We start from the raw sequence: 27,393 nt of genomic DNA, 5'->3' as shown, positions 1-27,393 counted from the left end.
TGTAAAAGCCTGAAACAAAATGTAAAACATTTTAAGTACAATGAAGTGAATAACCATGGACTTTCCATAATAATCATCATTTAGTGAATTTATAAATAGAATAAAAGCAATATTGAAGCAAGTAAATGACCTCTGACCCAAAGAATGGATTGCATTTCATATTACTTTACTTAACTGCCCCTCCCTTCCCCCACCAAACAGAAGCTTTATTGACAAAATATGCTCTGGCAATTTAGTCTGTAGACTTAAAGAATGTGCAGCTCTGGGAAAAACTGAATTATGGGTTCTATTTGTGAGATGAGGAATGGCATGTAATAACTTAATGAACTGGAAGTTTATTAGTTGTAAAAGAGAGAACTAATGGAATGTGTTGTCTATCAATCTTTTTTTTTTTTAACTCAGAAATGTTCAGGTGGGTAAGTGTCACATCCGTTATGAATCTATTATCTTATTAATACACATATGTGCCAGAATCTCAGGAAGCTACAAAAATATATCTCAGATTCTAATTTAATGTGTATTTTACTCATCAGTTTTGGAGGCTCTATTCTAAACCCAAGTAATTTAAACATCTGCTCAGATTTTTGGCCAGCAAAAAGTTCACTTGAACAAAAGAGGTACCAGCTCACATCACCTAAGGTTGCAGATCTTTGCTCTCTGAACAACGTGCACTCATCAGATTTGGGGGATGAAATAAATTCACTCACAGTCACAATGACAGAGATTTATTGCTCTATAGACACGTAAGTACAAAAGGGAAGCAAGAGAACAATTTTAGTAAGAAACACATAGAGAAACCAGTCTAATATGAAATGGAAATATCAAATCCTTGTCTGTTAAGGAAGTTTTCTCCACTTCATAAAGTACAAGGATTTACCTCAGCTGTGATTTCCCATGGACTTGTTTATTTTGCACAAGTGAATGATTTGCCTCAAAATATTTTGGATCATGATATGTATGTGCGAATATGCACAATAATGACAATAATAAGGTAGTTTAAATCGTAGAGGTGCTTCTCCCAGTCTTAGCTGATATTAGGTCTTAAAACCACTATATAACAAATACAATTTAGCCCTAAATAAATACATAAAACATACATGCAAGAAACAAAAAATGGCAGAAAGTAGTAAATTCAAAGTTCAAGTCAATGCATATGAAGGTATATGTAGAACAAAGCATTCAGGTTATAATCTATCAGCCCCAATATTTCATATGCTGCATAGATCCTTGTGTAATTGTAATTTTAACCCTGAAAAGGATTAATCTGTTTGCTTTGATTTGCTTTTCCTGAAAGAAAAATAAGCCAGGAAAGAAAACCTGCATTAATTTATATCTGTAGTAGGTTCGTATGGGTGGGCTTTTTTTGGCTTACTGTTTTGTTTTTGTTTTTTCCTGTGGCCAGTCTAGCAACAGATGTCTCACATACTTTAGGCTGTTTAGAACAGTCACAGCCATTCAACTCAATCAGGTAATAGCATACTATTGACATATTAGACCAATTTAATGCATTTTTTTCCTTTATCCATTTCCATTTCATCTCAGAAGTCCAACACAATGGGATTTTGAACTGTTTGTGCTGAGCACAATCAAAGGGCCAGTAATCCAGTAATTTGATTTTCTTGCTGAAGAGCACAGAAGAAAGGGAAAGGCATCTTTCCCTTGCTCCAGCACAAGAGCTGCAGGCCTGCATTAGGCTTTAAGCTTCCTGTGTAAAACATACCCCAAGGGCAGCAGAAGGCCACTTAAATGCAGGCTGGAGGGTAGAAGTGGAATATGGCTGTGGCACATTGGCTTTCTGCCCAGGAATAAATTCCAACCATTAGCATCAAAGACTCATCCTGAAGCTCTCAAACTGAAATTAAATGTCATCTGTCAAATGAATAAACAATAATAAATTAAAGTAGCACAAGTAAATTAAAAAAATAAATTGCAGTAATTTTTACTGGGTATCATCTGTTCTGGTTTGGTGTTCCAAATTGCACCTCAGATCATCTTTCAGCCTATTTTTTTCACTACTGGATTTTTGCACACACAAAACAGACCTCAATGCACAAATCAAATTTATTTGGGGTCTACATTACCTGTTATTAAAAATATAGTTTTAAATAGTGCTTGCATTTCCTCTGCAAATAATTTTTTTCACTTCTACTAGTCATAGGTTGAGTCTAAATGAATTGTATCTAAACAAGAATACAGACAAAACAATTAAGCATACAAAAATGTACCTTTAGATGCCTCAAGTGGAACTGTACATTCTGGTTTAGGATGTCAAGAAAAATTTCAGCAGGCTTCGGAATTTGGAGAGCTGTGAAATTAAAATGAATTAGTCCTTTAAAAGTCCTCAAAGGAAAAACAAGCCCTAGTCTAGGATAGATTTTAAAATGGAAATTTTCAGTAAGCAGAATTCAATTACCTGAGTGAAAATTTGCCATGATGTCCTGGCTAAACCTTCAAGTTTTGTGAAGAAGAAAAAAAAAACCTCAGGGAAACTATTATGCTCTATCTGAATCACAGCTATTATAGCAATAAATTCAGGCTTGTGCTGTGATGGGACAGTATTAGAAAGGAGAGCAAAGGGAAATATCTCACTTACTGAATATTAGTCTCATTTCCCAAAACAAGTTGACTCTTCCCAGGAACTTCTCTCACAAAATTTCCTTAGGGTATGAAATAATTGGCTATTAACCAGTGTGTTCTTGACCCAAAGAATTGAGCAGAAAACATGCAAGACTTGTCTGGATTACAAGGAGAAATAAAAGAGAAATTAGAGAAGATACAGAGTGACTGAGCCTGTGGTTCTCTGCATTTTGCTAGTTGGGACCCGAAGGTTTTTACCTGCATTTGTACCAGGGCAAAAGGCCTGAGCAAAAGAGCAGGTAGAAAAGGGGGAAGGGAAAACAGAATGGCACAACCTTTTCCCTTTTCAGATTTATATTCCCTTGCCTGCTTGCCCTGCATTGAGCGTGGGGCTGTGAAAAAGAAAGACTGTCACGTCCATAGCATCATGTTGGCAGTGCAGAGGGCATCCTGTCCCAACCCAAGGCAAAGAGAGGTTACGAAGGAAGTGCCTGTACACTAAGAAAAAATAAGCAAACTCTTACTTATCACAAATCCTGTGCAGTCTTCTGAACAAGTGATAGTTTCCTTTTTTCCCACTTGTAAATGCAATCACCTGTAACCTACGCAAACCCTGAGGGCTGCCCCAGCAGCCATGCGGGGAACAGCTGAGGACGCCAGCACATGGAGACAGCTCCCATGCCCAGGAACAATGAAAACAAGTTGTTAGTATGCACGAGGCAGTGCTGAGGGCTGAGCCTGCTGCTAATGAGTGCTGTGCAGAGGGCTCAGGTGATGGTTTTGTCAAATTCTGTGTGCTTGGTACACCTGTGAAACACCACATCAACAGGCAGCTGGGTTCACACGCCTGCCTGAGTGCAGGGCAGTGTAACCAGAGTGCTAGGGCAGGTGTCTGAGCTACTGGTGAGATGTCTGATCATTCATGCCAAGTGGTTCATTGGGGCCAGAAAGTGCTGTGCAAGTAAAGAAGTCTTTCTGGGGCTGGTTGGCCTCTGCTACACCTGCCCTGTCACTGGCATGGGGTCCAAAGCCTTAGTGCTGGTTTGTAGTGATTCAGAATGGGCCCTAGTAAGTGCCTGTATACTACAGGGGACAAACAAGAGGCAATAAAGGTGCTGGGATGGGCTGCGATCTCACTGGCATCAAAGCAATGTGGTGCTTTAGCTTGGTAAGAACCAGAGGAGTGTGGTCAGCTGCCGTGGAGGGCTGCTATAGGTGGATCCAGCTCTTCAAGGAGGACAGGCCAGGATATCAAGGAGGAAGAGCTGCCCTTGATGTGAGAGAGCAACTGGGGCAATATGGAGCTGTCTGTACCCTGGTACAGGTGACGAGCCAGCTGGCAGCATATGGGTCAGGACCAGAAGGCAGCCCATTGTGGGTGACATTGTGGTGGGTATCTGCTACAGGACACCTGATCAGGAAAAAGAAGATGACACAAAAAACTGAAAGTGGCCTCATGCTCATAGGACATCAACGGTCAGACTACTGAAGGAACACCGAGTGCTGCTAATGAGGGAGCAGAACACAATACACCACAATATGCTGCTGGTAGATCTGAGCTTGGCTCCACCTATCTTAAACAGTGCCTTCCATCCTCTGCATAAGCATTCTGCTGCTGTTCAGAGGATGGTGAGTGCTAGTTGTAGAGCACAGACCTCCTCAGCAGTCTCCATGTTTCATTGTCTTACACCCCCATCAGAATGTTCTGCAGCAGAAAGAAAGGTTCTGTCCTCTCCAGCCTGACCCTGCTGATCAGTGTCTGATGCCCCAAAAGTGTAACACGTGCAAACACGATGTGCCGACTGCAAATTTTGAGAAAACATTTCTTTTCACATTGGCAAAAAGGAGTTTGCGTAGGAGGTGTGTGTACATACACCTGCTTTAAATGAAGCCTCCCCATGTTTCCAGGTTACATGGCATTCTGTTTCACTTGCCATATATCTCAAAGTGTCTGAATTGAAAGAAAGGCAATTGGAAAAACTTTCCTGAGTACAGTAAAGTGAATAATTACTGTAACAGGTGCTTTGGCAGCTTACATAATGCCAAAGTTCTCACCCCTATTGAGGCCCTTCAGCATAGAGGCACGTGGTACTCAACTGTAAGACAATGAATTTTCACTGGTGATGAAAGACAAGGCTGAAACTTAATGGGAAATAACAGTATCCTCAATGCTGTGCTTCCTCATTCCTACATCTGAGTGGCAGGAATTTCTGTGATTTTGTTCAGTCAGTCCCCTATATCACAGAATACGGCAGGCAGAGCCAGCTTTGCCTTAGTTTTACAACAGTGGTGGAAAGATCAAACAGAAAACCCTGTGGTATGTTCTAGAAATGTGGGACTATTTCTAGAGAATCGAGGGAGGAAATTTTAATATATTGGGAAGAGCCTATAACTTCAAACACAAATTAGACCCTAAATATTCTTTAAACTCTATGGCAAACTGTTCAGAGTCAGTGAGTGGCTCAGGAACTACATTCTTACACACACCTACATAATATCAGTGCTTTGCTTATTCTGTATTTCAGCAACTTAAATACACAATGAATTCACTCGTGCTGAAAATTTATCTTCATTGAGCTATCTTTTGATCTTGGGCATTAACTCTGATCAGCACTAAGGCAGAGACAGCCTATCCAATTAGCAGTTGACAGCCTCAAAAGCTCAGGACAGAGCACCTCTCTTACACTGCCTTCCAGGAGGTTTGACCTCAACAAACACATGAGGTGAACCTGGCCATGATATTTGTCTGCCTACCTCAGCTCGTCTGCTCAGACAGCACTTTGCCTCTCACCACTTTCAGGAGGTGTCAGAAAAGGATGGCTTTAGGTCCGTAACTTGCTAAGCTCTGTTAACATAGCCTTTTTCTGACACTATGCAATTACATAAAGCATCCTGACTTTCTCTGTATGAAAGCAACTCATTATCAGACGTGCCCTTGTATGGAAGCCAAACAACTCGCTTTCTGACATCAGCTAAACCAAGTATATCTTTCAAAGGAAATTGTTTTTGTGCTCTCTGTAGGCTGTTTAGATACTGATGACATCGAGGAATCTGTTTCCCTCAGTTATGCTTGGGGCAGTGACCTTCTTATTCTTTGTTTTCCCCTGTCCAGAGCAAGAGGCACTGCACAGGTACCAATGTAGTACTGGGTTCAGTGTCAAATAAGCCTGGACTTTGTTTTGTCAGCAATTTCAAACCCACAGGGGGAATCCATGGTTCAGCTTCCATTAGACATCACCAGTTAATTGTGAGCACTCCTACCTCACTGTTTTGTACCTCCAGTTGGTCTGTTTGTATTTGTTTGTGTCAACTGATGTCTGTTTGGTTTCACATTGCAAACCCCCAAAGCTATGAAAGCAAAAATGCCAAGATTGAGATTGTGTTGTAAACTGGCTGAAATTAACAACTTTCCAGATGTTCCCAGATGCCTGACATGTGTCAAATGAGGCTGTATTGGAGAACTCTTAGATGACTGCAGGTGTGAAAGGTCTAAGTGTGAATTAAACACAGCTGGAATGGAAAGTAAAACTCCAAGATTTAGCAATGGTCCCAATAATTTCTGAAGGCAAGCCTGACTGACTGTGACTGTAGTCATTCAGCATCTCAGGGAGGTCATTGGTGCTGAAACTGATGGATAGTCATGTAAATAGAGGACTAGAATGCCAAGAAAAATGCAGAGACCAGTGTTCTTAGAGTAGATTTGCATGCTTGCCTTTGTCCAGTTGGGAACCACCACACTGGCCTCAAGGGTCTGCAACAGAGGAGTACATGGGTCTTAGTCATGGTAGAAGTCTGGGTCCCACGGCTTCAAGGGACAGAGGGGCAGAGCTAAAGAAGCATTGGGGTCTCTTGTTTTCAACAGCCCAATATACAGAAAAGAGAGAACAAACTGTGACTGCCCTTCTGCCCCACACTGCAGAGTCTCAATCTATTCCAAGACACAAAGCAAAGTGCAGCACGCACTTGAGCATAAACACCATAGGATACAACCTCACCTCAGCATCACATCAGGACAACTAGTTTCAGCACTGTTTTACATGGACATGGCTTCCAGTTCCAGCATCTGATTACTTCTGATAACCCTGGGATCTACAAATCACACTCTAAAAATGGGAGTTTACCCCATTTTAATTCTGCATTCCCACAGCTGTTTTTTAACATGATTTCATTGGAAGTCTATCTTGTCAATCTCTGTCCAGTCCTGCTTTTTCCAGGCATTTTACATTCAGTACAACAGATCTAAAACCTAGAGCTGAGATCATAAGAACAGAAAGAAGGATCAAGAAGAAAATACCCCAATCCTTTGAGAACATCACTCTTTCATGACTTAAGTGTGTTGTACAGCAACAGAAAAAAAGTCATAGAAAATTTCTTTAATCTAACATGGAGCAAGGAATGTCATTAGAATGAGGAAAGATGTGTTATCACTGATGAAATTACTGTGCTTTTCTTGAACTTGCTCAAACCACCACCTGCCTGGATTATTGCAAATGTTAAAAGAACTGAATACACAGGACTTTCTGAAGGAATGTGGGGGAAAGGGCTGGAAGTGGATGTACACAAGGAAACCTGGAATGGGGAGGAGGACTAAAAATACAACTTTACTTCTCTGCAAAATCAATTCAACTAAAATTGAGTAAAAGAACAAGATGATGTCTCCCTCCTACAATACATTCCATTCTTCATGTATATTGACACTGAAAGGTAAGCATGATAAATAGCTCTATTTTCAGCCACACAAAGAAGAAAGTTATAAGACTGACTCCAGCCAACTGTTTTCTCCTGCCTCAAACCTTGCATGGTCTTCCACAAGGAGACTGTCTCTGCTGGGAGCTTCAAACAGGTTTTGATAGTCCTCCTTAGAGGCATAAAGGTGATTTTTATGTTGGTAGAAATTGCTTAATTATTGCTATAATATCAATACAAGAAAGATGTTTTCACGCAGCCAAAGGCAACCTTCCAGAGAGAGCTGAAAAGGAGAATATTTGCATTTCTGAATCAACAATAGGGTCCACAGCAGATGTGTAATGGGAACCTGAAACAAAGTTAATTGCCAAAACTTCCACCCTCACCAAAGAATTCTTGAACGGTCATGCCCTAAACTATTCCTTCCTTTATTTTCCAAACATAATGTAGCCAACTGAAACCCACATTTGCATTTAGTGCCTAAGTATGAATAATGTTAGCACTCAGTTAAACAAAAATAACGATTAGCTCATATTAATATATAGTAAGTTCTGATGCCTAAATTTTAACACAGTGTTGTGTTCCAGTACTATGCATAATTTTGTTAAAAATTAGAATTAAAATATTTCTATCAAAAAGGCTTTTAATAAACTGAAAAATACATGATATTTCTCCTATAAAGGGATAAGTGATCATCACCAACAGAGATGAAGGTAATTAAAAAGACTCTTAAAAATAGGAGGAATAAAAAGATAGAGGAAACAAATTCAGTTAAATCTTTTTTTCAGGATCTAATTAACCTTAAAAACTGAGTCTCCAGTCTTTCCCATGCATTTCAATGCAATGGAGAGTGTCTCTTGCTACAAACTATAGGTCTGATTTAATGGAGGTTTGATTGAGGATAAAGACAGTAGAGCCAGTCTGTGGTACCCTCTCTTTGCACTGAAAAGTGCCCAATTCCAAAGGCAAATGCGCTCAGCTCAGGCATCCCAATTAAAGTGTCAGCTGCTATTCAGCATAAGCAAAGATAGCACAAAGAATGCAAAAGAATCAGCCATTACAGCATATTTACAAAGAAGCCCAGCATTTGATGTTGGTCAGGGACAGCAAATGAAAACATATGTTATTTAAACAAACAGGTGTATATACTTAGATGTATATGTTTACACATACAAAGTTCACACATATATATATATATATCTCAAAAAGGAGTAAAACCCCTTTGATCTCGCTAGGTCATTCTCTTGAATCTGTGTATGAAAGTAAGTGGAACTACATCTGAAGCTGCAATATCTGGATGTTGAAACATTATCTTCTTGATGCAAGTAAAAAGTGCTAAAAATAAATAAATTTTCAAAGATCATTTTTTTCACAAGTGTCTACAACATCTCATTGAGTATGCACAGCACACTTAACTCTGGTCTTACACTGATGTCAGCCTGCCAAAATCCCTCATGGCTCTGGAGGAATTCCTGTGCAGAGATCAGGCTCCAGCCCAATGCCAGCCAGGTCATACCCTGCAGTGGTGCCAGGCACAGATCTCCTACTGACACCTTGAAGGTTCTGCGTCAGCACTCATGGCACTCTGCTACCTTCAGGTCAAATCACCTGAAATGCTCCAGCTTCCTTGCTTCTCAAATTACTATATTTTTAATCAGAAGGAGTGAAAGTGACATAGAGAGTTCCCTGCCAAAGGTTATCTCCAAGTTCATAGTGTGTGTCCTTCTGCTGCCACATCCAATAAATCGTTAACACCGTCTGTTCCAGGCAGGCTTCCCTGGGACTGGTTCTGTGGGGCCAGCAGGAATTTCTGCAGGCTCCTGCAATAGGCAGGACAAGCTGGGCTGACACCACAGCTCTATGTGGACATGGCCAGCCTTCAAATGCTTGTGAAATGATCTTCCAAAGTTCAGTGTTTGACCACTCTTGATGTTTCCAAGAACAAAAGAGGCACAGGCAACTGGGCTCTTCTCAGAAAGAACAAAGCTCACCCAGAGCTGTGGGCATCTCCCCAAAGTCCTTTGTGCTGGCTTGAAATGTCTCATAGAAAGACCAGGGATTCACTGCTCCTCTCAGCCTCCCAAAAGACTGCCAGTACTGGTGCTGGGGACCACTGAAGGAACCACCCCAGGGATTTTGGACAAGGTGGATGTTTGGGCTCACACAGAAGGAGTTCAACCACTTCTGCTGACTCATGTGGATCAACATTACAGGGGAGGGTGCACTGAAATGCAGTGGTCACTTCTGCTTCCTCTTATTTTAGAGGAAATCAAAATCTTAACACAACACATTCATAAAGTCCTTCTTAAGCCCTTGAAGATCCATCTCAATTTCCTGTGCAACAGCTGGTGTGGGTTTGTAATAAATGGGAATAAACTGCTACACAGCCCATGCTCTTGTTATTGGCACAATGATAGACTTTGCATCCTTTTAAACATTTGTGGAGCCAGATGACCCAGGCAAGTAGCAACAGGATGCCACCCTGAAGCATAATTATTTTACAGCTTCTATTTATTTTTTGGAATATCAAAATTTATGACAATCACTAAAGCAGATTGATTAAACCCTAAGCATAAACACATCATGATAGAGAGGTTGTTTTGCTGTCATCCCAAGGAAGCATCTATTTGCAAAGTACATGGAAATATCAAAGAGCTCTCTATTGATTAAACTTTGAAAATAAAATTGCGCCACTTATCATATGCTGTTTGCAAAAATGCCAATCATTATAATACTCACATAAGCACACTGCATCTTCCCCCTGAACTCGTTAAATTTATTACTGAGACTCTATCCCGAGCTGCCTACATGTGGAAAAAAATTTCATTCAGATAACACATTAACATTTATAACCAGCATTTAAAGCTGTGCATGGTGCCACTGCAAATGATAAGGGTCTTGTCAGCATTTCTAGTATAAGTCTCCTTTCAGGGAATGAAGAGAAGGAGTGGCAATACTATATTTCAGCTATTTTAAATGACGCCAACAAGAAGCCTGACATCCAAGTTGTCAATCTAATTGTACCTACCTTTCACACGTAGGTGCGTCTTTCATGTCCACATTCAGTTTAAAAAAATTTCAATACATCATTGTAAACTCTTTGGCAAGTGCTGTCATTCTGCTTGTGCATGCAGCATCCCACACAATTATAATTCTAGATCTAAACCTTCATATTACAAAAGCTTTTAAGGTATGGAACAAAAATGATATGAACCCCTTCTCACAGCTATACTTGCACTCTACAGAAGAAAGACAGAGATAAGCAAAACAACTAACAATACAACAATGAGGCTGGTCCATGACTCATGTTATCAGATGTTCTTGCAGTATCAAAATACTAATAATACTGAGTACAAATTTTAATAGAAGAAAGGAGAAAAAATTATTTTTTTTGTAGGAAGAAATTTGTAGGTGCAATGCACCATTCTTGAGCCCAGTTCTGCTACAGGTACAGAGTAAGTTCTGATTGCAAACTGAGACCTGCTAATTGTTGATGTTAAAGTATTCTACTAAAAGAAAAGATACTTAAGGTATTTGTATTATTTTTAAAAAAATATCAAAAGTAAAAAAGTAGTTGTCATAAGGCAGGAGAGGCTTCAGAAAGACACAACATCTCCAAAAAGGAAGGTCCTGAAATGCTTATACCTGAAATGATCTGGTCCACTGGTCAGTTCATAAGTAAATAGCTATAAAGGAATTACTTCATCCCTTTATAATTCCAAGTGCACCAGGAACATCAGCTAGAAATAATGAAGCCAAACACTTCTGTCTGTAAAAGCAACAATATTTCTAGTCAGAAAGCTCAAATGGTAACCAGTGTAGTGGTTGCAAAGCAAAAACACTCTGGACCAAATGTGTGCACAAATGGGTTTTCCAGATTCCAAGCCAGAGTTGATTACTGAGGCTGACTGAGTCCTCTTCTCCTCCCAGCTTTGCTTGCTGCTCAGTCACAAAGTGGACATAAAAACCTCCTGCTATGCAAAGGCTTTTATTGCTTTACAGGAAGCAGACTGATGGACGGTAAAAAAAAGAGGCCATATAAACGATGGGCAGTTATTCAAAAATTATACACTTTGGAACACAAGGAAATGCCACAAGTGTTATGGAATGCATACGGGCACTTCATATTCCTGCCCTCTTGCCAAAGCTGTTCCACTTCACATGGAATCTCACAGACTAGAAAGACACCACACAAGAAACAAGATCCCACTGTGGAGCAGTTAGGAACATACTTACCCACTGACTATTCAACTGATTCAGGTGCCCCTTGACCCACGCTAGCATACAGGCTAGAGGGGAGATGACTGAACATCTTCAGCATCCTAGACGACAATGACTACAATACAAAGCAGAAGTATTATCATAAGTTCTTTCCTTCCTAATGTCCTTTCATTTAATGTGCATCTGTGCACTCCTGATTTCATTTGGATTGAGTCTATCAAGACAGTATGGCTGGAAAAAAGAAGTTCAAGCCCAGGTAGACTGTAATGTTAAAAATTGAGATATTGAGCAATTTTAAGCACTATTGGAACATGACTACTGTCAGTAGGGGAGGACATTTTGAGTATGCCCATTTCTACCTGAGCACCTAAATCTCACCATAAAATGTCATCCTAGATACTCAAGATTTGTATGTTGTTGTGTGTGACTCCCTGGAGTAAAAGTCAGCTGGAATCCTGGCCCCATGAAGTCAAAGGGAGATTTGTCAGTGGCTGAAGTCTAGGATTTTGAGTATGTTTGCATTGTGCTTTGTGCAATAACAACTCAGGGAGCTACTTCAGATGCCAAATAAATTTTAAGCTTTCTGTGGAGTTTGAAATACTATGTTCTAAGTGATTCTCCCCAACATATTAATGCAAACACCATTCTCATAAGTTCTAATTGTCTCATCAGTTTCTTTTCCTGACACCTGGAGTTATACATCACGTTTCCAAGTCAGCGTCTGTATGACCAGTTTCCACAAAGAGAAATATTATAGGGTATTTTTCAGGTAAATGAATACTGCTCACAGACAGCAAAGTTTCTGGTTAGACTGATGTGGAAAAGACTGCAGGAAAGCAGGAAATACTTTTCTTTAGTCAAAAACTGAAGTCTTTAATTCTCAGAAACTTTTCTATCCTTGAAAAAAAACAAAACAGAAACTATTTCTTTCTAAAAGCTACATTGCTGAGTATTTTGGGGGTGTTTTTCCCAATTTATTATATCCCTGTTTCAGAGACAAGTTGTTTGCTTTGTCAGTGTAATCTCTTCTTTCCCATTGACTCAAGGTGGCTCCTCGGCCTGCACTGTGTTGAGTGAGTAGCCATAAACTGGCTTTACCTCTGACACCAGAAACCATCACCTTGTTCCCACAAGCTCTTTTGCACCTTTGTAACTTTAGCTAGTGAAATAATCACACTGAGCCAATGCAGAAACCTTGAAACAGCCCTGCAAATAAGGGGATCTGATCTGAAATGAAAACATTTTCAAACCATAAGGCTCTTCCAATTTTTTATTACTCAATATTGCAGGAGCAACACATTCCCCTCCCTGCTCCTGGCAGTCAGTTGGGTGAGCAGTCAAACCACAAATTTTCATTTTTAAGCCAAACTCTGATGTGGATTTTTCTGATAGGTAACAGTGGCTAAGTGTGATGGGTGGACTTTGGCTGGATGTCAGGTAGGAACCAAGCTGCTCTACCACTGCCCTTCTAAGCAGGATGGGATGAGACAGAGAAGAGAAATTAAGATGGAAAAAACTTGTGGGTCAAGATAAGGGCAGTCTAACAAAGCAAAAGCAAAGGCTGCATTTGCAAGTAAAAGAAAGCAAGATTTATTCTCAGCAGGAGGTGTCCAACGACTTCCTGGGATGTAGGTCCTCATTAGCAGTTGCTCCATAAAACAAACATCCCAGTAACAAATGTCCTTCTTTCTCTTAGCTTTTATTGCTGAGTAGACATCATATGATCTGGAATATTCCTTTGGCCAGATGAGGTCAGCTGTCCTGGCTGTGTGCTGTCCCAAGAGCTTGCTCCTCCCCAGCCTACTGATGAGGGGGCAATGTTGGAGAGAGCCTTGATGCTGTGGGGACACTGCTCAGCAGTAACCCAAACACTGCCAAACACCTTCCAGTGACTAATACCCAGCACAGCACTGGGAGGGCTGCAGTGGGGAAAATGAATTCCACTTCAGCCAGACACGATGCAATGAGGTCAGACTGAAACCTTTCACCTGGCTGGGGCAATTCTCAGTCTCTTACTTTCACTGAAGAAGTGGGAAATCAAAATCTACAATAGCACCACCTTTCATCAGAGCTGATTCAAAATTTTTGCAAAGGGAATAGATCTTGACCGACAGACAGACATACTGTGAACATCCCCCATTACATTCCTGTTAGAAACCAAGTGGAAAACACAAAAGCCAATGGCAACCCTACTTTTTTTCTTCAGTCAGCAACTGTTCACAAATCTCATGAAATTAACTTAATGGAAGGAATTTTTGAGAACACATGAAGTCTTAAAAAATTCTGTTTTTTTCTACTCATCTCATTTTTTTCTGGAGAAAAACCAGAACTATGTGACCTCTGTGCATAATGACAACTCAATAACACGGCTCTCATTTTGAATGTGGAATATGAAATGCTCACCGTGAAATGCTCAAAAATAATCCTCAGGCCATGATTATTCATAGAAATTATTTGGTGAGTAATTTCAATTAAATAAATTCATGGAATCAAGAAAAATAGGCTAAACTAATAGAATGCATTATTTATGATGAATAATTCATTTGAAAGAACTTTCTCCCACTATTGCAGAAAGCCAGCTCAAGGCATAGGGCACTGAAGTCTCACTTAAGCCCTGTTTTGAGGTCTTAATTGGGAGCTTTCATGATCAATCACTCTGGGCTGGCCCTCTGCCCAGGACTGAATTTCACCCATTGCTCCTGCTCCTCATATATTGCTGGATATGTCATTAGCACAGTGGGATTTGTGTTCTTTCAACATCACGGCCATAAAAATAATGATATGGAGAGATTTCATTATGTTTATTTTGCTACTAATAAATAAAGGGAAAAAAAACCTCTCACATCAACTCACCAGACTTTCAACAGTGAATACTCATCATACCAAACATCAACTGCATTATGCAAATATGAGCCCCATGTCCATTGAATAAAGCAAAAAGGCACAATAATTTAAACAAGACTCTCTGAATCACTAAAAACACTTGTGTGCACTTGTGCTTGCATGATGGGACATTTCCAGTTAAAAACATTCACAGTATGTAACACACAGATTATGACTCTGAGGAAATCTGAAAAATTGCATTTATAAATGGTAGTGGTAGATATTACTCCAGACATTCATGCATTTGAAATGCAATAAATGATAAATCCATTGTTATTTTAAGAGTGGAAAAAAATCCACTTTTTTTTTTGTTCTTGATGCTCAGCAATGCCAACAGAGAATATCTATCATCAGGAAGATTCATCTCATTGTTCCTATCAGAGAAAAAGACCCATTGACATGATGAAACAAAGCACTTTGAAAAATATTTAAACCACTCAATAAAACATAAGTGCAGGCTTTGAAGTTAAACATTTGTTCAAAGATCTGATCCAAATCCCACTGAAATCAGTAGGAGTCCTTCCATTGACACCAAAGGGCTTTGGATCAGACATACTACTTTGCTGAACAGGATGAAGACATCCATAAATACCAACTGTCATAGAGTACTTTGCTGGCTCCTATGATAAAAGGTGTGAGTGTAGAAGGGGAGTGGAGATTTGCTTTTCTATGCAAGAAAGAAAAGAAATTGGAATAAATCTAAAATAATGCTCAGTCTTAATTGCAAAGTCATGAGCCTGTCAGCATGCCCAAAGGCTACCTGGTATGCTTTCTGACACACAGATTCTCTATCACATTTCCTTCTGAAACCAATATTACTGCTATTAGAACACACAAAATTCTCTTCTTAAGACAGTTAGAATTAATGATACAAAACATCAGAAACTGATAGTTCTACTGCTGTGCTTCGTACCACCAGAGTAGAATCAAACTGTGCTGTTACAAAACAGCTTATCCCAGATGTACTGAAACAAACCATCTTTGCAAAAATATAATGTTGCAGTTAGATAATGGGATCTCAAAAATGTGTAACCTTGTCCAGGGTCTGAGTCCTCGCAGGAAACAAAAACTGAGGGAAGAGTTAGAAAGCATGTTGATTTTACGTCATAGTTCATTAATTAATTTTATTTATACAGTAGGTAGTCATGAAGTATGAATAAAGTATTCTGAAGTAGGTCAGTTCTCCATGTGCTTAAATGGTTGGGAGAAATGGAGTTAAAGAATTCAGCTGTGAACCAAAGAAATTCATTACAGCTACTGGTAAAAGCATTTACTGATTGCCAGCAAAAGGCAACTCAGTAGACACCACCCACTTCTTCACTCATCCCCTGCTCCTCCTTGCTCAAAGAAAGTGAAAGCCAGAGACTCCTCTTTCATCCTGTCCTTTACAGCATACTTTCCAGTGCTGCTGCATGAGATAAAACCTTGGATTACAAGTAACAATTATTGTGCATACTACTCACTGCTAAATCTGGAAACTGTTTATTACCTTAATATTTACTTTTAAAGTGAGGCTCAAAATCATCCCACTGTACAGCATAGGAAAGATGCCAAAAATGTATGTAACTATGGAGGGAGAATGTCTCCAGCTCCAAATAGGCACACATATACATAGGGGCATGCAGAGAAAGCAAGAACACAGGGCACTTTCTGAAGAGCAGTGATGATTATCTCAGAACCCTGAAAGCTGACATAGAGTAGGCATCTCATATGCAGTTCAGAACTACAGAACAAGGAACACAGGAGATCACTAAATACTCAAATTTACAAATTACCATTGTTTTAGTACATCAGTAACTGTGTTTTGTTCACAGAAATCAATATTGGCATCTATTTATATCATATGAATAAACTCTTCTTTACTTGCCAGAAGCATCCAGCCTACATTAGTAGTTTCTAATGAGCAATAAAACTTAAATCCTTCTGTCTATCCAATTCACAAGGTTTTTGCTTCCTTTCTTGTTGCCTTCTTTTCTTTATTCCATGAGACTTTGTGGATATGTTTGCTCCTTGTACATTTATGTACAGAGAAACAAAACCAGATAAACTGATAGGTAAAGATATGTAAGTAGTGTTTAGCACCCACCTGCAGACACAATATGGAGAAAGAAAATTATCTCCACATTTCCAGATCTTTTCTGCTCCTTGATATTTACTCTCCCAAAAGGACAACAGCATGATGTTCACTAGGCAGGAAGGGTAATGATCTGTGCCAAATTTTATGTTCTTATGCTTCATGCTGTGGTCTGGCTTTTTTTTCTCCCTGCCAGCAGATCAATAAAGTTGTGACTTCAGGACTGTGCAAGAGCCAAGAGCTGCTCTGGTGTCTGTAACAGCACAGACTACTTGAAGTGGGTTAAGGCTGGTATCAGGCAAGTATTCAGTTCATACTTGCTCTGGAGCAGTCTGGGAGTACTCTATGGGAAAGAGGTATGGGATAATTAAGGGCTCTTAAGCCAGTAGACAAGGGTATTACAAGGATAAACATTTCAAACTTAAGGTAGCTAGATGCAGAGTTGTAGAGAAAGCACATTTTTTTCCTTGTGGGAGATGAAACCTATTGGAACAATTTGCCACACATTATGGTAGATTTTCACCATAGGCAATTGCTCAAATATGCCTGGATATGTTACTGGATTTCAGGTTTTTTGTTTTTCCTCTTTCTTCTTTTTATGAGTACAATCTAGCTTAAACAGGAATTAATTCCAATTTAGCTGACAGCCTGGGTTATGAAAGATCCAAAAGCCACAGTGGTTCTATTAAGCCTCATAATCTAAGAATCAGTACTCAGTCTTCATAACTTTGCACAAAAAGGAGGATGAGGGAACAAAGCAAAGCATTTGGGGAAAAAAGGAAACCCTCACAATACTTATGTCAGGCGTAACACTGAGTTTCCCCATTCCTCATGGGCTGCTCTATGAACCTGCCTCCTGGCCTTCCATTCCTGAAGGCTCCCAGATATTCACAGCCTGAAAATGTTCCCTCATTCAACATGCAAAATAAAAAGGCAGTAAAACAGGTGGAGGAACAAAGCTGTTCTTTTATACTCTGTTTTTAATTGAAGGGATTATAAAACACTTCAGGCATGCTGAGAAATCATGACTTTGTTCCTAAATAAAAAGCTGTAGCTATTATTTTTTTTTAAATCCTTGTTCCTCCTCCTACAACAGTGGTTATTATATGCATGCATTTGCAGTGTAATAGAATCAGTATCATCTCTGTGTCTTATTACTGTTGCAATCCCCTAACATGCTGTTCCTTCCATCCCACATGAAGCTGGTAATTACTGCTGAGGCATGCCATGCGTACACTTTCCCTTCCAAGGCAGCATCAGCACTTACCACAAACACATTTCCTACGTATTAGTAAACACAAGCAAGTGGGACAGTGGATGTTGCCTCATAAGCCAATTCCAGGACACAACCCTTGCTTGCCAGAAAGGCTGCATGACTGAAAACTCATGGACATGAAGCGAATGTATACCATCAGATGACAGGAAAATGCATTGGACTTACTTCTGCCTTCCTTTTTGCTGTGTGTTGGAGCAAGCCCTGTGAGTGCTGGCAATGCTGTGCAGGGCTGTTCAGGCAGGTTACAGGAACGTGTGTGTGTCTCTGTGCATGTGTCAATGTGGGCAGGTGTGTGTGAATATGCTCCCTTCAGAAAAAAAAAATAAGAGAAAAAAAAATCAGCCTAGGTTTACTTTTACCTCCTCTTTTCAGGCTCATGCTCCAAGACTGTTAGAAAGAGCTGAAAACAGGATTTGCTACATCCTGTAACTAGTCCAATTTTGCTCCCCAAACACCATATCCTTATGTTTAAAGCTGAAAACAAGCAAAAAATCTCACAGAATAATAATCTCACTGCTGGTGTATTTGTGCTGTAAAACTGCAGATCTGCCATACACATCCTTCCTGATCTTAGCAATTTTTACTCCTGAATTCAGCTGGATAAAGAGTTAGAATGGAGCAGTTCTGAGCACATTTCAGTATCCCAATCTTGTTGAAATTCACGCAGCACACCAAAACCATGCTCCAATGTGGGATGCTCCTGTCCTTTCCACAAGCTATCCAAATTTTACCTAGGGAAGCTGTAAGTGCTTCAATGCTAAACGTAAACTCCATCGTTATTCCTGTCCAGCACTGCAAAGGCATCTGTGCTGGCTGCTGCAGGATGTTACCTTTTCTAGTCTCAGGAAGAGAGATAAGAACAGACAGCACATTTCTGCTGCTCCTAAAATGTGGGCTCTGATACGTAATGGCTAAAGAATACCACGAGATGACAGTAACACTTTTGCCAAGTCCAGCACTCTTTTGGCAGCAAATCTTTACATTCTAAAGACTAAGTAAAGTGTATATAGTTCCTAATAAGATTCTGGCAATAATGCACCCTGTCATATTAGCACTTTAAAAATTCATTGTGGAGCGTCTTTTTTTTCTTTTTTCCTCAGTGTGAACCCAAAGTTTTACCTTTCAGATAGAGACCGAGAGCAGCCATCCTTTCCCAGCAAACAGACCTCTGCCCAGGGCATGGGGCTTAAGCAGTCACAATAACCCACATCCAACATCTTTTTAAAGGCAGCCAAAGGCTACACCACAACATTGCAATGGGGCAGTGAGACTAGTCCAGCCAGTGGGAATGATGGCGTTAGATGTCTTGGCTGCTCAGCAGTCGAGAGAGCATTCCAGGGGGTGTAGGGAATCAGGCATGAGACTGGCGTTGCCTGCCAGCCCGGGTTGGTGGAAGGTGGTCAACTTCCCTGAACGTGTAGAAAACACCAATGCGCTGGGCACAGCAGTTTGGGAAGGGGACTGCTGCAGCCGGAGCGGGGAATCACTGTTGATGCCAGACCCGAGATGTGCAGCACCGCTGCTGCGAGAGGCAGACTGTGCGTGTGTGATGTGTGTGTGTGCGATGTGTACGTGTGGGAGGTATGCGTGTGAGGGGGGGTGTGCGTGTGTGTGATGTGTTGCGAGGGTGTGGGTGATGTGCGTGTATCTCTGGGGGGTGTGCATATGCCTATGTGCGGTGCGTGTGTGTGCGGTGCGTGTGTGTGCGGTGCGTGTGTGTGCGGTGCGTGTGTGTGCGGTGCGTGTATGTGCGGTGCGTGTGTGTGCGGTGCGTGCGCGCCCGCCGCCTGGCTTGTGCCGAAGAAGCTGCTTGACTAGCTCTCTGTTTTGAGGGCACGGATTTAGGGACCCGGGGCCAAAAATTCTCCGGACCCAGGTAAATCCTCTCGTTACCTTATTCCCCTTCCCGGCTCCGAGTGCCCGCGCTGTCCTGCAGGTGCTGTCAGAGCGCTCGCGCGATGAGCAGCAGAGCCGGGAGCGGAGCCGGCTGCGAGAGCCACGAACAGAGGAAGGGGGGGACGGGGACACGGGGGGGGGGGGGGGGGGGCTGGGACAAACGTGTCCCCCCCGCCCCCGGCTGACGTCAGCGCGGCCCCGCGCGGGGCACCCGCAAAAGCGCCGCGCCCGCCGCGCCCCGCGCAGAGCCCCGCGCTGAGCCCGCGCTCCCGCAGCGGCGCCGCCGCCGCCTCGGCCCCCGCCCGGCCCAACTTACCGCCGGGACGGGACGGGACCGGACGGGCACGGCGGCGCCCGGCTGGGCTGCTCCTGAGTCGTGCGGCGGGCGATGCCTCTCGCCGCCCGGCTCTTGGCTCCCGGGGCGCGGCGGCTCTCGGCGGCGGTCCCTGCCCCCGCTGCCCGCTCGGGCGCCCCGAGAGCAGGTACGAGCGCGGGGGCGGCGCGGGGAGCGCGGTGCGGGGGTGACTTGCGGGTGAGGAGGGTTTGCCGGCGTTTGTTTCCCCCGCCCCAGTTTAAAATGCTGGCGGTGACGGGGAGCCGGGCAGCCGGGAGCGCCGTGGCCCCGGGACGGGCAGTGGGGACGGGATGCAGGGATGGGATGGCGGTGCCGGCGGACGGAGGGGTCGGGCAGGGAGCTCAGCGCCGGGGGCCCCGGTTTTGAGGGGGGACCCCGATTTTCGGGGAGCTCCCCGACGGGGCTTCCCTCACAGCAACTCCGCAGGCGCTTTCCGAGAGGAGAAGGAAGGGAGGAGGAGGGGGAATTCCAGAGGAGTTTGCAAGTCGCTGCCTTGAAGCTCTCCTTCCCCCCCCAAACCTTCCGACATGCTTCGCCCTCCCCGTGCAGCCTCTGCTCCCGGCCTTTTTCACTGGGGATCTCTTCTTTCTCTCCTTACCTGTCTCAAAAGGTTTGACTGTAGGTACCAAAGCGGGGATCGACGGCGCATAAAGATGCTGAAGGGTGTTTGGTTGCTCAGTTTGTTAACAGTGGCTGGGATCTCGCGGACAGAGAGTCGCAAACCTGCCAAAGACATTTGCAGCAAGAGCCGCTGCCCTTGTGAGGAGAAGGAGAACGTGCTGAACATTAATTGTGAAAACAAAGGATTTACAACCGTCAGCCTCCTCCTGCCACCACCATCCAAGATCTACCAGCTGTTTCTCAATGGGAACGCACTGACCCGCCTGTTCCCCAATGAGTTCGTCAACTATTCTAATGCTGTGACCCTTCACTTGGGCAACAACGACATGCAGGAGATCCGCACAGGGGCCTTCAGTGGCCTTCGCACCCTCAAGAGGCTGCACCTCAATAACAACAAGCTGGAAGTGCTGAAGGAAGACACCTTCCTGGGCTTAGAGAGTCTGGAGTACCTGCAGGCTGATTACAATTACATCAGTGCCATTGAAGCAGGGGCATTCAGCAAGCTAAACAAGCTCAAGGTGCTGATTCTCAATGACAACCTCCTGCTGTCCCTGCCCAGCAATGTCTTCCGTTTTGTGCTTCTCACTCACCTGGACCTGCGAGGGAATCGGCTGAAGATGATGCCTTTTGCTGGTGTGCTGGAGCACATTGGAGGCATCATGGAAATCCAGCTGGAGGAAAACCCTTGGAACTGCACCTGTGACTTGCTGCCACTCAAGGCCTGGCTGGACACCATCACTGTGTTTGTGGGTGAGATAGTCTGCGAAACTCCCTTCAGGCTTCATGGAAAAGATGTGACCCAGCTCACCAGGCAAGATCTCTGCCCCAGGAAAAGCTCCAGTGATTCAAACCAGAGGGAAAAACATCCTGGCCTCTCAGACCCACATATCTCGAGGCTATCGCCCACAGCCAACTCTGCCATGAATCCCACCAGAGCCCCAAAAGCCAGCCGGCCACCCAAAACTAGGAACCGCCCCACCCCTCGTGTCTCTGTGTCAAAAGACAGGCAAATATTCGGACCTATCATGGTTTACCAGACAAAGTCTCCTGTGCCCATCACCTGCCCAGCTGGCTGCATCTGCACATCACAGAGCTCAGACAATGGCTTAAATGTTAACTGCCAAGAAAAAAAGATAAGTAACATCTCCGATCTCCACCCCAGGCCAACCAGTCCAAAGAAACTTTACCTTACCAGTAACTATCTGCATGTCATTTATAGAACCGATCTCACAGAGTACAGTTCTCTGGATTTGCTTCACCTGGGAAATAACAGAATTGCAGTGATACAAGAAGGTGCCTTTACAAACCTCACAAGTTTACGTAGACTTTATCTTAATGGCAACTACCTTGAGATTCTGTACCGGTCTATGTTCGAAGGGCTGCACAGCCTGCAATATCTCTACCTAGAGTACAATGTCATTAAGGAGATCTTACCACGCACATTTGATTCTCTGAGTAATCTTCATCTGTTGTTTCTCAACAACAACCTTCTCAGATCCTTGCCTGACAACGTCTTTGGTGGCACTTCCCTCACCAGACTCAACCTTAGAAACAATCATTTCTCACATCTGCCTGTGAGAGGGGTCTTGGACCAGCTCTCAGCTCTAATTCAGATAGACCTCCAGGAGAACCCTTGGGACTGCACATGTGACATCCTTGGGCTGAGGAACTGGATAGAGAAAGTCACTGACCAGAACAACCAGCAGTCAAATCCCCCTGTCGTTATCAATGAAGTCATATGTGAGTCTCCCACGAAGCACTCCGGAGAGCATCTGAAATTCCTGAGCAAAGAAGCCATCTGTCCAGAGAACCCCAACCTGTCAGATTCTTCTCTCCTTTCCATGAACCAGAACACAGATACACCTCATCTCCTTGGTGTCTCACCCAGTTCCTACCCAGAACTACACACTGAAGTTCCACTATCTGTGTTAATTTTAGGATTGCTTGTTGTGTTTATTTTGTCAGTTTGTTTTGGGGCAGGACTGTTTGTCTTCGTCCTTAAGCGCCGGAAGGGGGTGCAAAGCATGCCCAGCAGCGCAAACAACGTTGATATAAGTTCATTTCAACTCCAATATGGGTCTTACAACACTGAGACCCATGATAAAACTGAAGGACATGTTTATAACTACATTCCCCCTCCTGTTGGACAGATGTGCCAAAACCCAATTTACATGCAAAAAGAAGGGGATCCAGTTGCCTATTACAGGAATCTCCATGAGTTTAGCTATAGCAGTCTTGACCACAAAAAGGAAGACCCCACTAGTCTTGCATTTACCATCAGTGCAGCTGAATTACTGGAAAAGCAATCCTCGCCAAGGGAACCAGAGCTTCTGTATCAAAATATTGCAGAAAGGGTCAAGGAACTCCCCACTGGAGGATTAGTTCATTATAACTTTTGTACCTTACCCAAAAGGCAGTTTGCCCCTTCATACGAGTCAAGACGCCAAAACCAGGACAGAATAAATAAAACTGTTTTATATGGAACTCCCAGGAAATACTTTGCAGAACAGTCTAAACCTGAGCATCCTTTACTCCAAGGAAAGCTACAAACAGAACCAGACTACCTCGAAGTTCTGGAAAAACAAACTGCAATCAGTCAGCTGTGAGGGGGGAGGTGGGAGACAAAGGAAATTTTTTAAATGAGCTCAGCATCACATTGGATCCGAACTCAGTGCTGATATCATCTGTCGCATTTTCAACATTTCCACTTTTTTAAATCACAGAGAGAGAGAGAAGGAGTCCTTGCAGCATAGCAGGGATATGGTGTTGCTCTTGCAACGTTCCCTTTAAGTTATTTCTCTCTCCTTTTGACCCTTCTCTAGGAACTGTCACTGCAAATGTATCTTTCTGTAATAGATCTTGCATAATTCTTTTTGATTTTGAAGAAAATGGGAAGTGGGTCTTTGGTTTTTCTGTTGTTTTTTTTTTTTTTAACTTTTCATTTCAAAGTGGAAACTTAATGTATTATGTAGAAGATCTCCAAAGATCTTTTTTCCTGGACTATGACTTTCTTTTGTAAATAATATACAGTACTGCTGTTTCAATTACCAACTATAGCCACTGGGCGTCACTTTTTTGTGTTAAAGTGCCTTTGCACTTTAAGTACATTATTACTTAATTGTTGCTCTTAGCTTTGATAAATTGAACCTATTTTAATGTGTTGTATTTTTGAAATTAAAAAAAAAATTGTAAAATAGATCTATATGTCAGCTGCATTAAATCAGGAGGTTTGATTTATAGGAAAGCTTCCCTTTAAATTACTCTAGTTCTAGGACCTTACAGAATCAAATGTAAATTATTGAGGTATTTTTTCCTTCTAGGTTTGTTTAGAGTGATTCACTGAGATCAACTGAGAGGATTTAGCAATGGACTAGAGGTTATCAATTGCCTCAGCTGGGAATAACATCTCATTAATAAAAGAAGTTTAACACAATGTCATAGTGAACTGAACAATTAATGTCCATCTTAATACATTGCATTGCAGCTCTAACACAGTAATGTTCAGTGGCTTAAGATTATTTTCATACTTAAAAGAACATTACTCATAATATTTTATGCATTAAATTAGGTGGTTTTAAACATTTTGTGACAGAGTTTATATTTATAACTTTTTGGACTGAAATTAACATGTTGTTTTCCTGCCAGATACATTTATTTTTTCATAAGCAGGGACACCAGCAGGGGTCATCGCACACCTCATTAAATTCATTAACATACAGGCAATCAACCAATGCCAAAGGTAAAATTTGAACCTGGGTCTCTGGAATCCACCAAATCAAGGTAGCCAAAATTAGTATGTGCATCACACTAACTTTCAGTAGTCTGAATTAGATCTAGTTCTCAGTCTCTAAAGCAAAAGTAATACTGCAGTAATTCTAATCTGCTAGAGAAAATGACCACTAGGTTCATTATCTTAAATTTTATAAAATGTTTTAAGTCAACAGAATTCCATTCTCAGCATTGGTTTTCTTAAGCCCATCAGTGAACAAATGCCATAAGTCTTTTCCTTTCCCATTAACTCAGGCCTGTTTTGCTTCAAGCTTTATGCTATCACCTTCAAGTTACATTTCCTTCCCGGAGAATATTGAAACCATTTTTATTAACAAGTATTTAGTCAAACTTTATTAAGCCTTATTAGCTTCTAAATAATTTTTAGATGCAAACATTATTGTGTGATTTAAACAAACAGCCCTTATTTACAACAAAACCAGTTTTGTTTTGTCTATTCTAAATCCTTATGCAACTGGGATGGTGATCTGCATATAAAGTAGGCCAGGCTTTTCAATTCCTTATTAAAGCAATTGATGGAGTCTGAAAGAAGCACACTGTTTCCTTTTCATAAATAGGTTACTGCACATAATAATCCTTTATTATCATGCAGAGATTGAAGTGGCCTCTGCTGACTGATTTTTAGAGCTTTACTATAGTTAATAATACAGTATCTACAACTTTGAGAAATTTTCAGCAACAGCATTTAAGCTATAAATAACTACAATCAATGTTGTTCTAATCAGGACTTTGCCAAAAGGAAGTTGCTTTATATTTAAGTGCTAAAGAGGCTTTGCTTGTGTATTGCCAAGTATCTGAGTCATTCACTAAACTGTCTTCTAATGATTTATGTAGCATATGAGTACATTAATATGCTAACGTGTCAATTCTTTATGTTTAGAGTCCATAGCATCTATGACTGCTCATTAGATCAGGTTTAAAACTGAAGTGCTACAATGAACTACTGAAGAATCAGTCTTCAAAATGGTCTCACTTCAAGAAGGAGGCGAAATGGTATCACTTTAGTTGAACTTGGAACATTTGACTGGAATAGCATCCGTCTTTGAGCAAGGTACTTGCTTGAAAGCTTCCAGTAGTGACTGTCTTATTATGGCTCCTTTCCCTGGGTAATTAAAAGCATTTATTACTGAAACACTAAGAAAAATATAAGCATTGTTTTAAAGTAAAGTTATTAACTCTTTGTAGGTATGATTTTGGTGTTACCTGCAAAACAAGTACCATGTTGCATCTGCCAGCAGCTAGGATACTATTATTTATTATTCTCCAGTGAACTAGGACCAATTACAGGTTTTTTTCCTCAGAAAGAAGAGCTAACTTTTCCAACAGAAATGTTTTTGATTTTCTTGTGTTTTCACACAACCAAGATAGGGAGTTGATTCTTTAGTAACTTCGTATCATTTTGGTTTACTGCTTGTCTCGAACTACTTTCATGTTTGCTTTGGTAGCACAGCCATACTTGACAGAGGTTGCTGTTGCTTTACATTTCCTTAGCTTTCCTAGTGGAATTTATTTAAGGACTAGATTTTATTTTGCACCAGTACCAGTTTAAAAATCATTATTGCTGTAGATCTTTTAGGTTTGTTTTTATACCCTTCAGCTGACATCTATTAAGCAATTCTTTTCATAGAGTGTCTAGGTGAGAGAGAAGATTTTTTTCAGTTACGCTTAAAGAGATTTGTTTAACAGGGAAAGTGTGTCGGCAGCTGCTGGATAGAAGGTCTCCATATTTTCTCAGCTGTGCAGCCCTGGAAGCTCCTGCTTGTTAGGGAAGAGCTGCTTGCCTGAGTAATGGCTTGATAATGAGTCTGAAAAGAATTTCTTTCATAGTTTGGAAAGTTGAACTGTGAAATTATGTAACCAGGTTAGCAAAGTTTTGGTTTCTTTTTTTTTTTCCCCCTCAGGAAATTGAGATGCAAATAGTTTTCTTTCTTCATAAGTTTTCTTTTGTGAAAGTGGACATAATGACCTTTACAGAAACAGTAGCTGTGCAGACTGAAGCCCTGTTGAAGCTATGTAGTTATCTCTGGTCAAAAGGGGGGGCAGTACACTTTCAAAGCATGAATTTTTTTTTTAAGAGACCTTTCTGAGCAAGCATTAAGAAAAGATTGCCAGCACACTTCCCTTTTTCTCCCCACAAAACAAATGCAAAAGGATCTGTACTTTGTCTCTGGGTGCTCAAGTCTGCTGTTGAGCAACTTCAAATGCCCTTTGGTGTGTGGTCCTCTTTTCTGCAGTCTCTCTCTCCCATCAGATTCCATCCTTTTCGGCTCCAGTATATGCTCAGTTCCTACTTCACCTCTACCACCTGCCTCCCAAGCCCTCACCATGTAATGCCCCAGCCTTTCCACTTGTACCTGTCCCACCTAGGCACTCCTTTCCTTCCCTAGCAAGTTCAGGAGGACCTATTTCAGCCTTGAAGAGAGCTAATGTCCCTGCTCCACTGAGAGGTCAGCCTTTACCTCCTCTCAGGACATTGCTGAGCGCCCCATCTGAAGTGAGGCACCCGATCCCAGTGGTATTCCTGGGGGCCAAACTGGAGCAGGGTCTGCAGAGTTGTTCCCCCTTCCACTCGGGCAGAGAAAAGGCTGAGATCTCACAGCATTTCAGCTTCCTTGCACGATTACCTGTGTGCCAACCCTGGCCATGCTAGCAGCATTTCTGAGCAAGAACAAATGGATGAGTTCTCTGAAACTACTGACATCACATCCCACTTTGCTGTAATTTTGGCAACTTGTCTTTAGCATGAGCTAATCTTGCCAAAATTAGCTACTAAAATTTTAAATTCAAACTGGTTGTGTAGCATTTCTAAAGTAAGTAGTGTAAAACCAGGCCATTCATAGGTGATTTATTTCCTCTTCAAATGTATGGCATGAATTGGGCTCCACATATTCATGTTTTCTTCCAGGAACTGTAGAGAGGGCAGAGATGAGCACTGATAATACTAAATCCCACCTAGCTGCTCTCAGGCCAGCCTGGTCATTTTTTAGCACACCCATATGAACATATATTCTCTGC

At 41.9% G+C, this 27,393-nt stretch overlaps 1 protein-coding gene and 1 long non-coding RNA gene across 5 annotated transcripts; one reads left to right on the top strand and one right to left on the bottom strand.

Annotated features, from left to right (window-relative positions):
• On the bottom strand, window positions 1–20,889 carry LOC139678462 (uncharacterized). Of its 3 annotated transcripts, none has more exons than XR_011699029.1 (4): window positions 20,567–20,889; window positions 11,500–11,599; window positions 2,226–2,305; window positions 1–1,869 (listed from the first exon to the last, which is right to left on the bottom strand). It is a non-coding gene; the product is annotated as an uncharacterized lncRNA (long non-coding RNA). The 3 variants fall into 3 exon arrangements; XR_011699030.1 differs by lacking the exon at window positions 20,567–20,889 and adding an exon at window positions 19,930–20,049; XR_011699028.1 differs by lacking the exon at window positions 20,567–20,889 and adding an exon at window positions 19,611–19,709.
• Window positions 19,385–26,806, top strand: SLITRK2 (SLIT and NTRK like family member 2). Of its 2 annotated transcripts, none has more exons than XM_071569314.1 (2): window positions 19,385–19,593; window positions 20,579–26,806. In XM_071569314.1, the coding sequence occupies exon 2, from the start codon at window positions 20,622–20,624 to the stop codon at window positions 23,193–23,195; it is 2,574 nt and encodes an 857-aa protein (XP_071425415.1). In that variant the 5' UTR covers window positions 19,385–19,593; window positions 20,579–20,621; the 3' UTR covers window positions 23,196–26,806. The 2 variants fall into 2 exon arrangements, with proteins under 2 accessions (XP_071425415.1, XP_071425414.1); XM_071569313.1 differs by lacking the exon at window positions 19,385–19,593 and adding an exon at window positions 19,841–20,095.
• Window positions 26,807–27,393: the final 587 nt, after the last annotated feature.

This window comes from Pithys albifrons, chromosome 14, assembly GCF_047495875.1.
Source record: "Pithys albifrons albifrons isolate INPA30051 chromosome 14, PitAlb_v1, whole genome shotgun sequence".
NCBI classification, from domain to species: Eukaryota; Metazoa; Chordata; class Aves; order Passeriformes; family Thamnophilidae; genus Pithys; species Pithys albifrons.
This window is presented reverse-complemented; position numbering and strand designations above follow the sequence as displayed.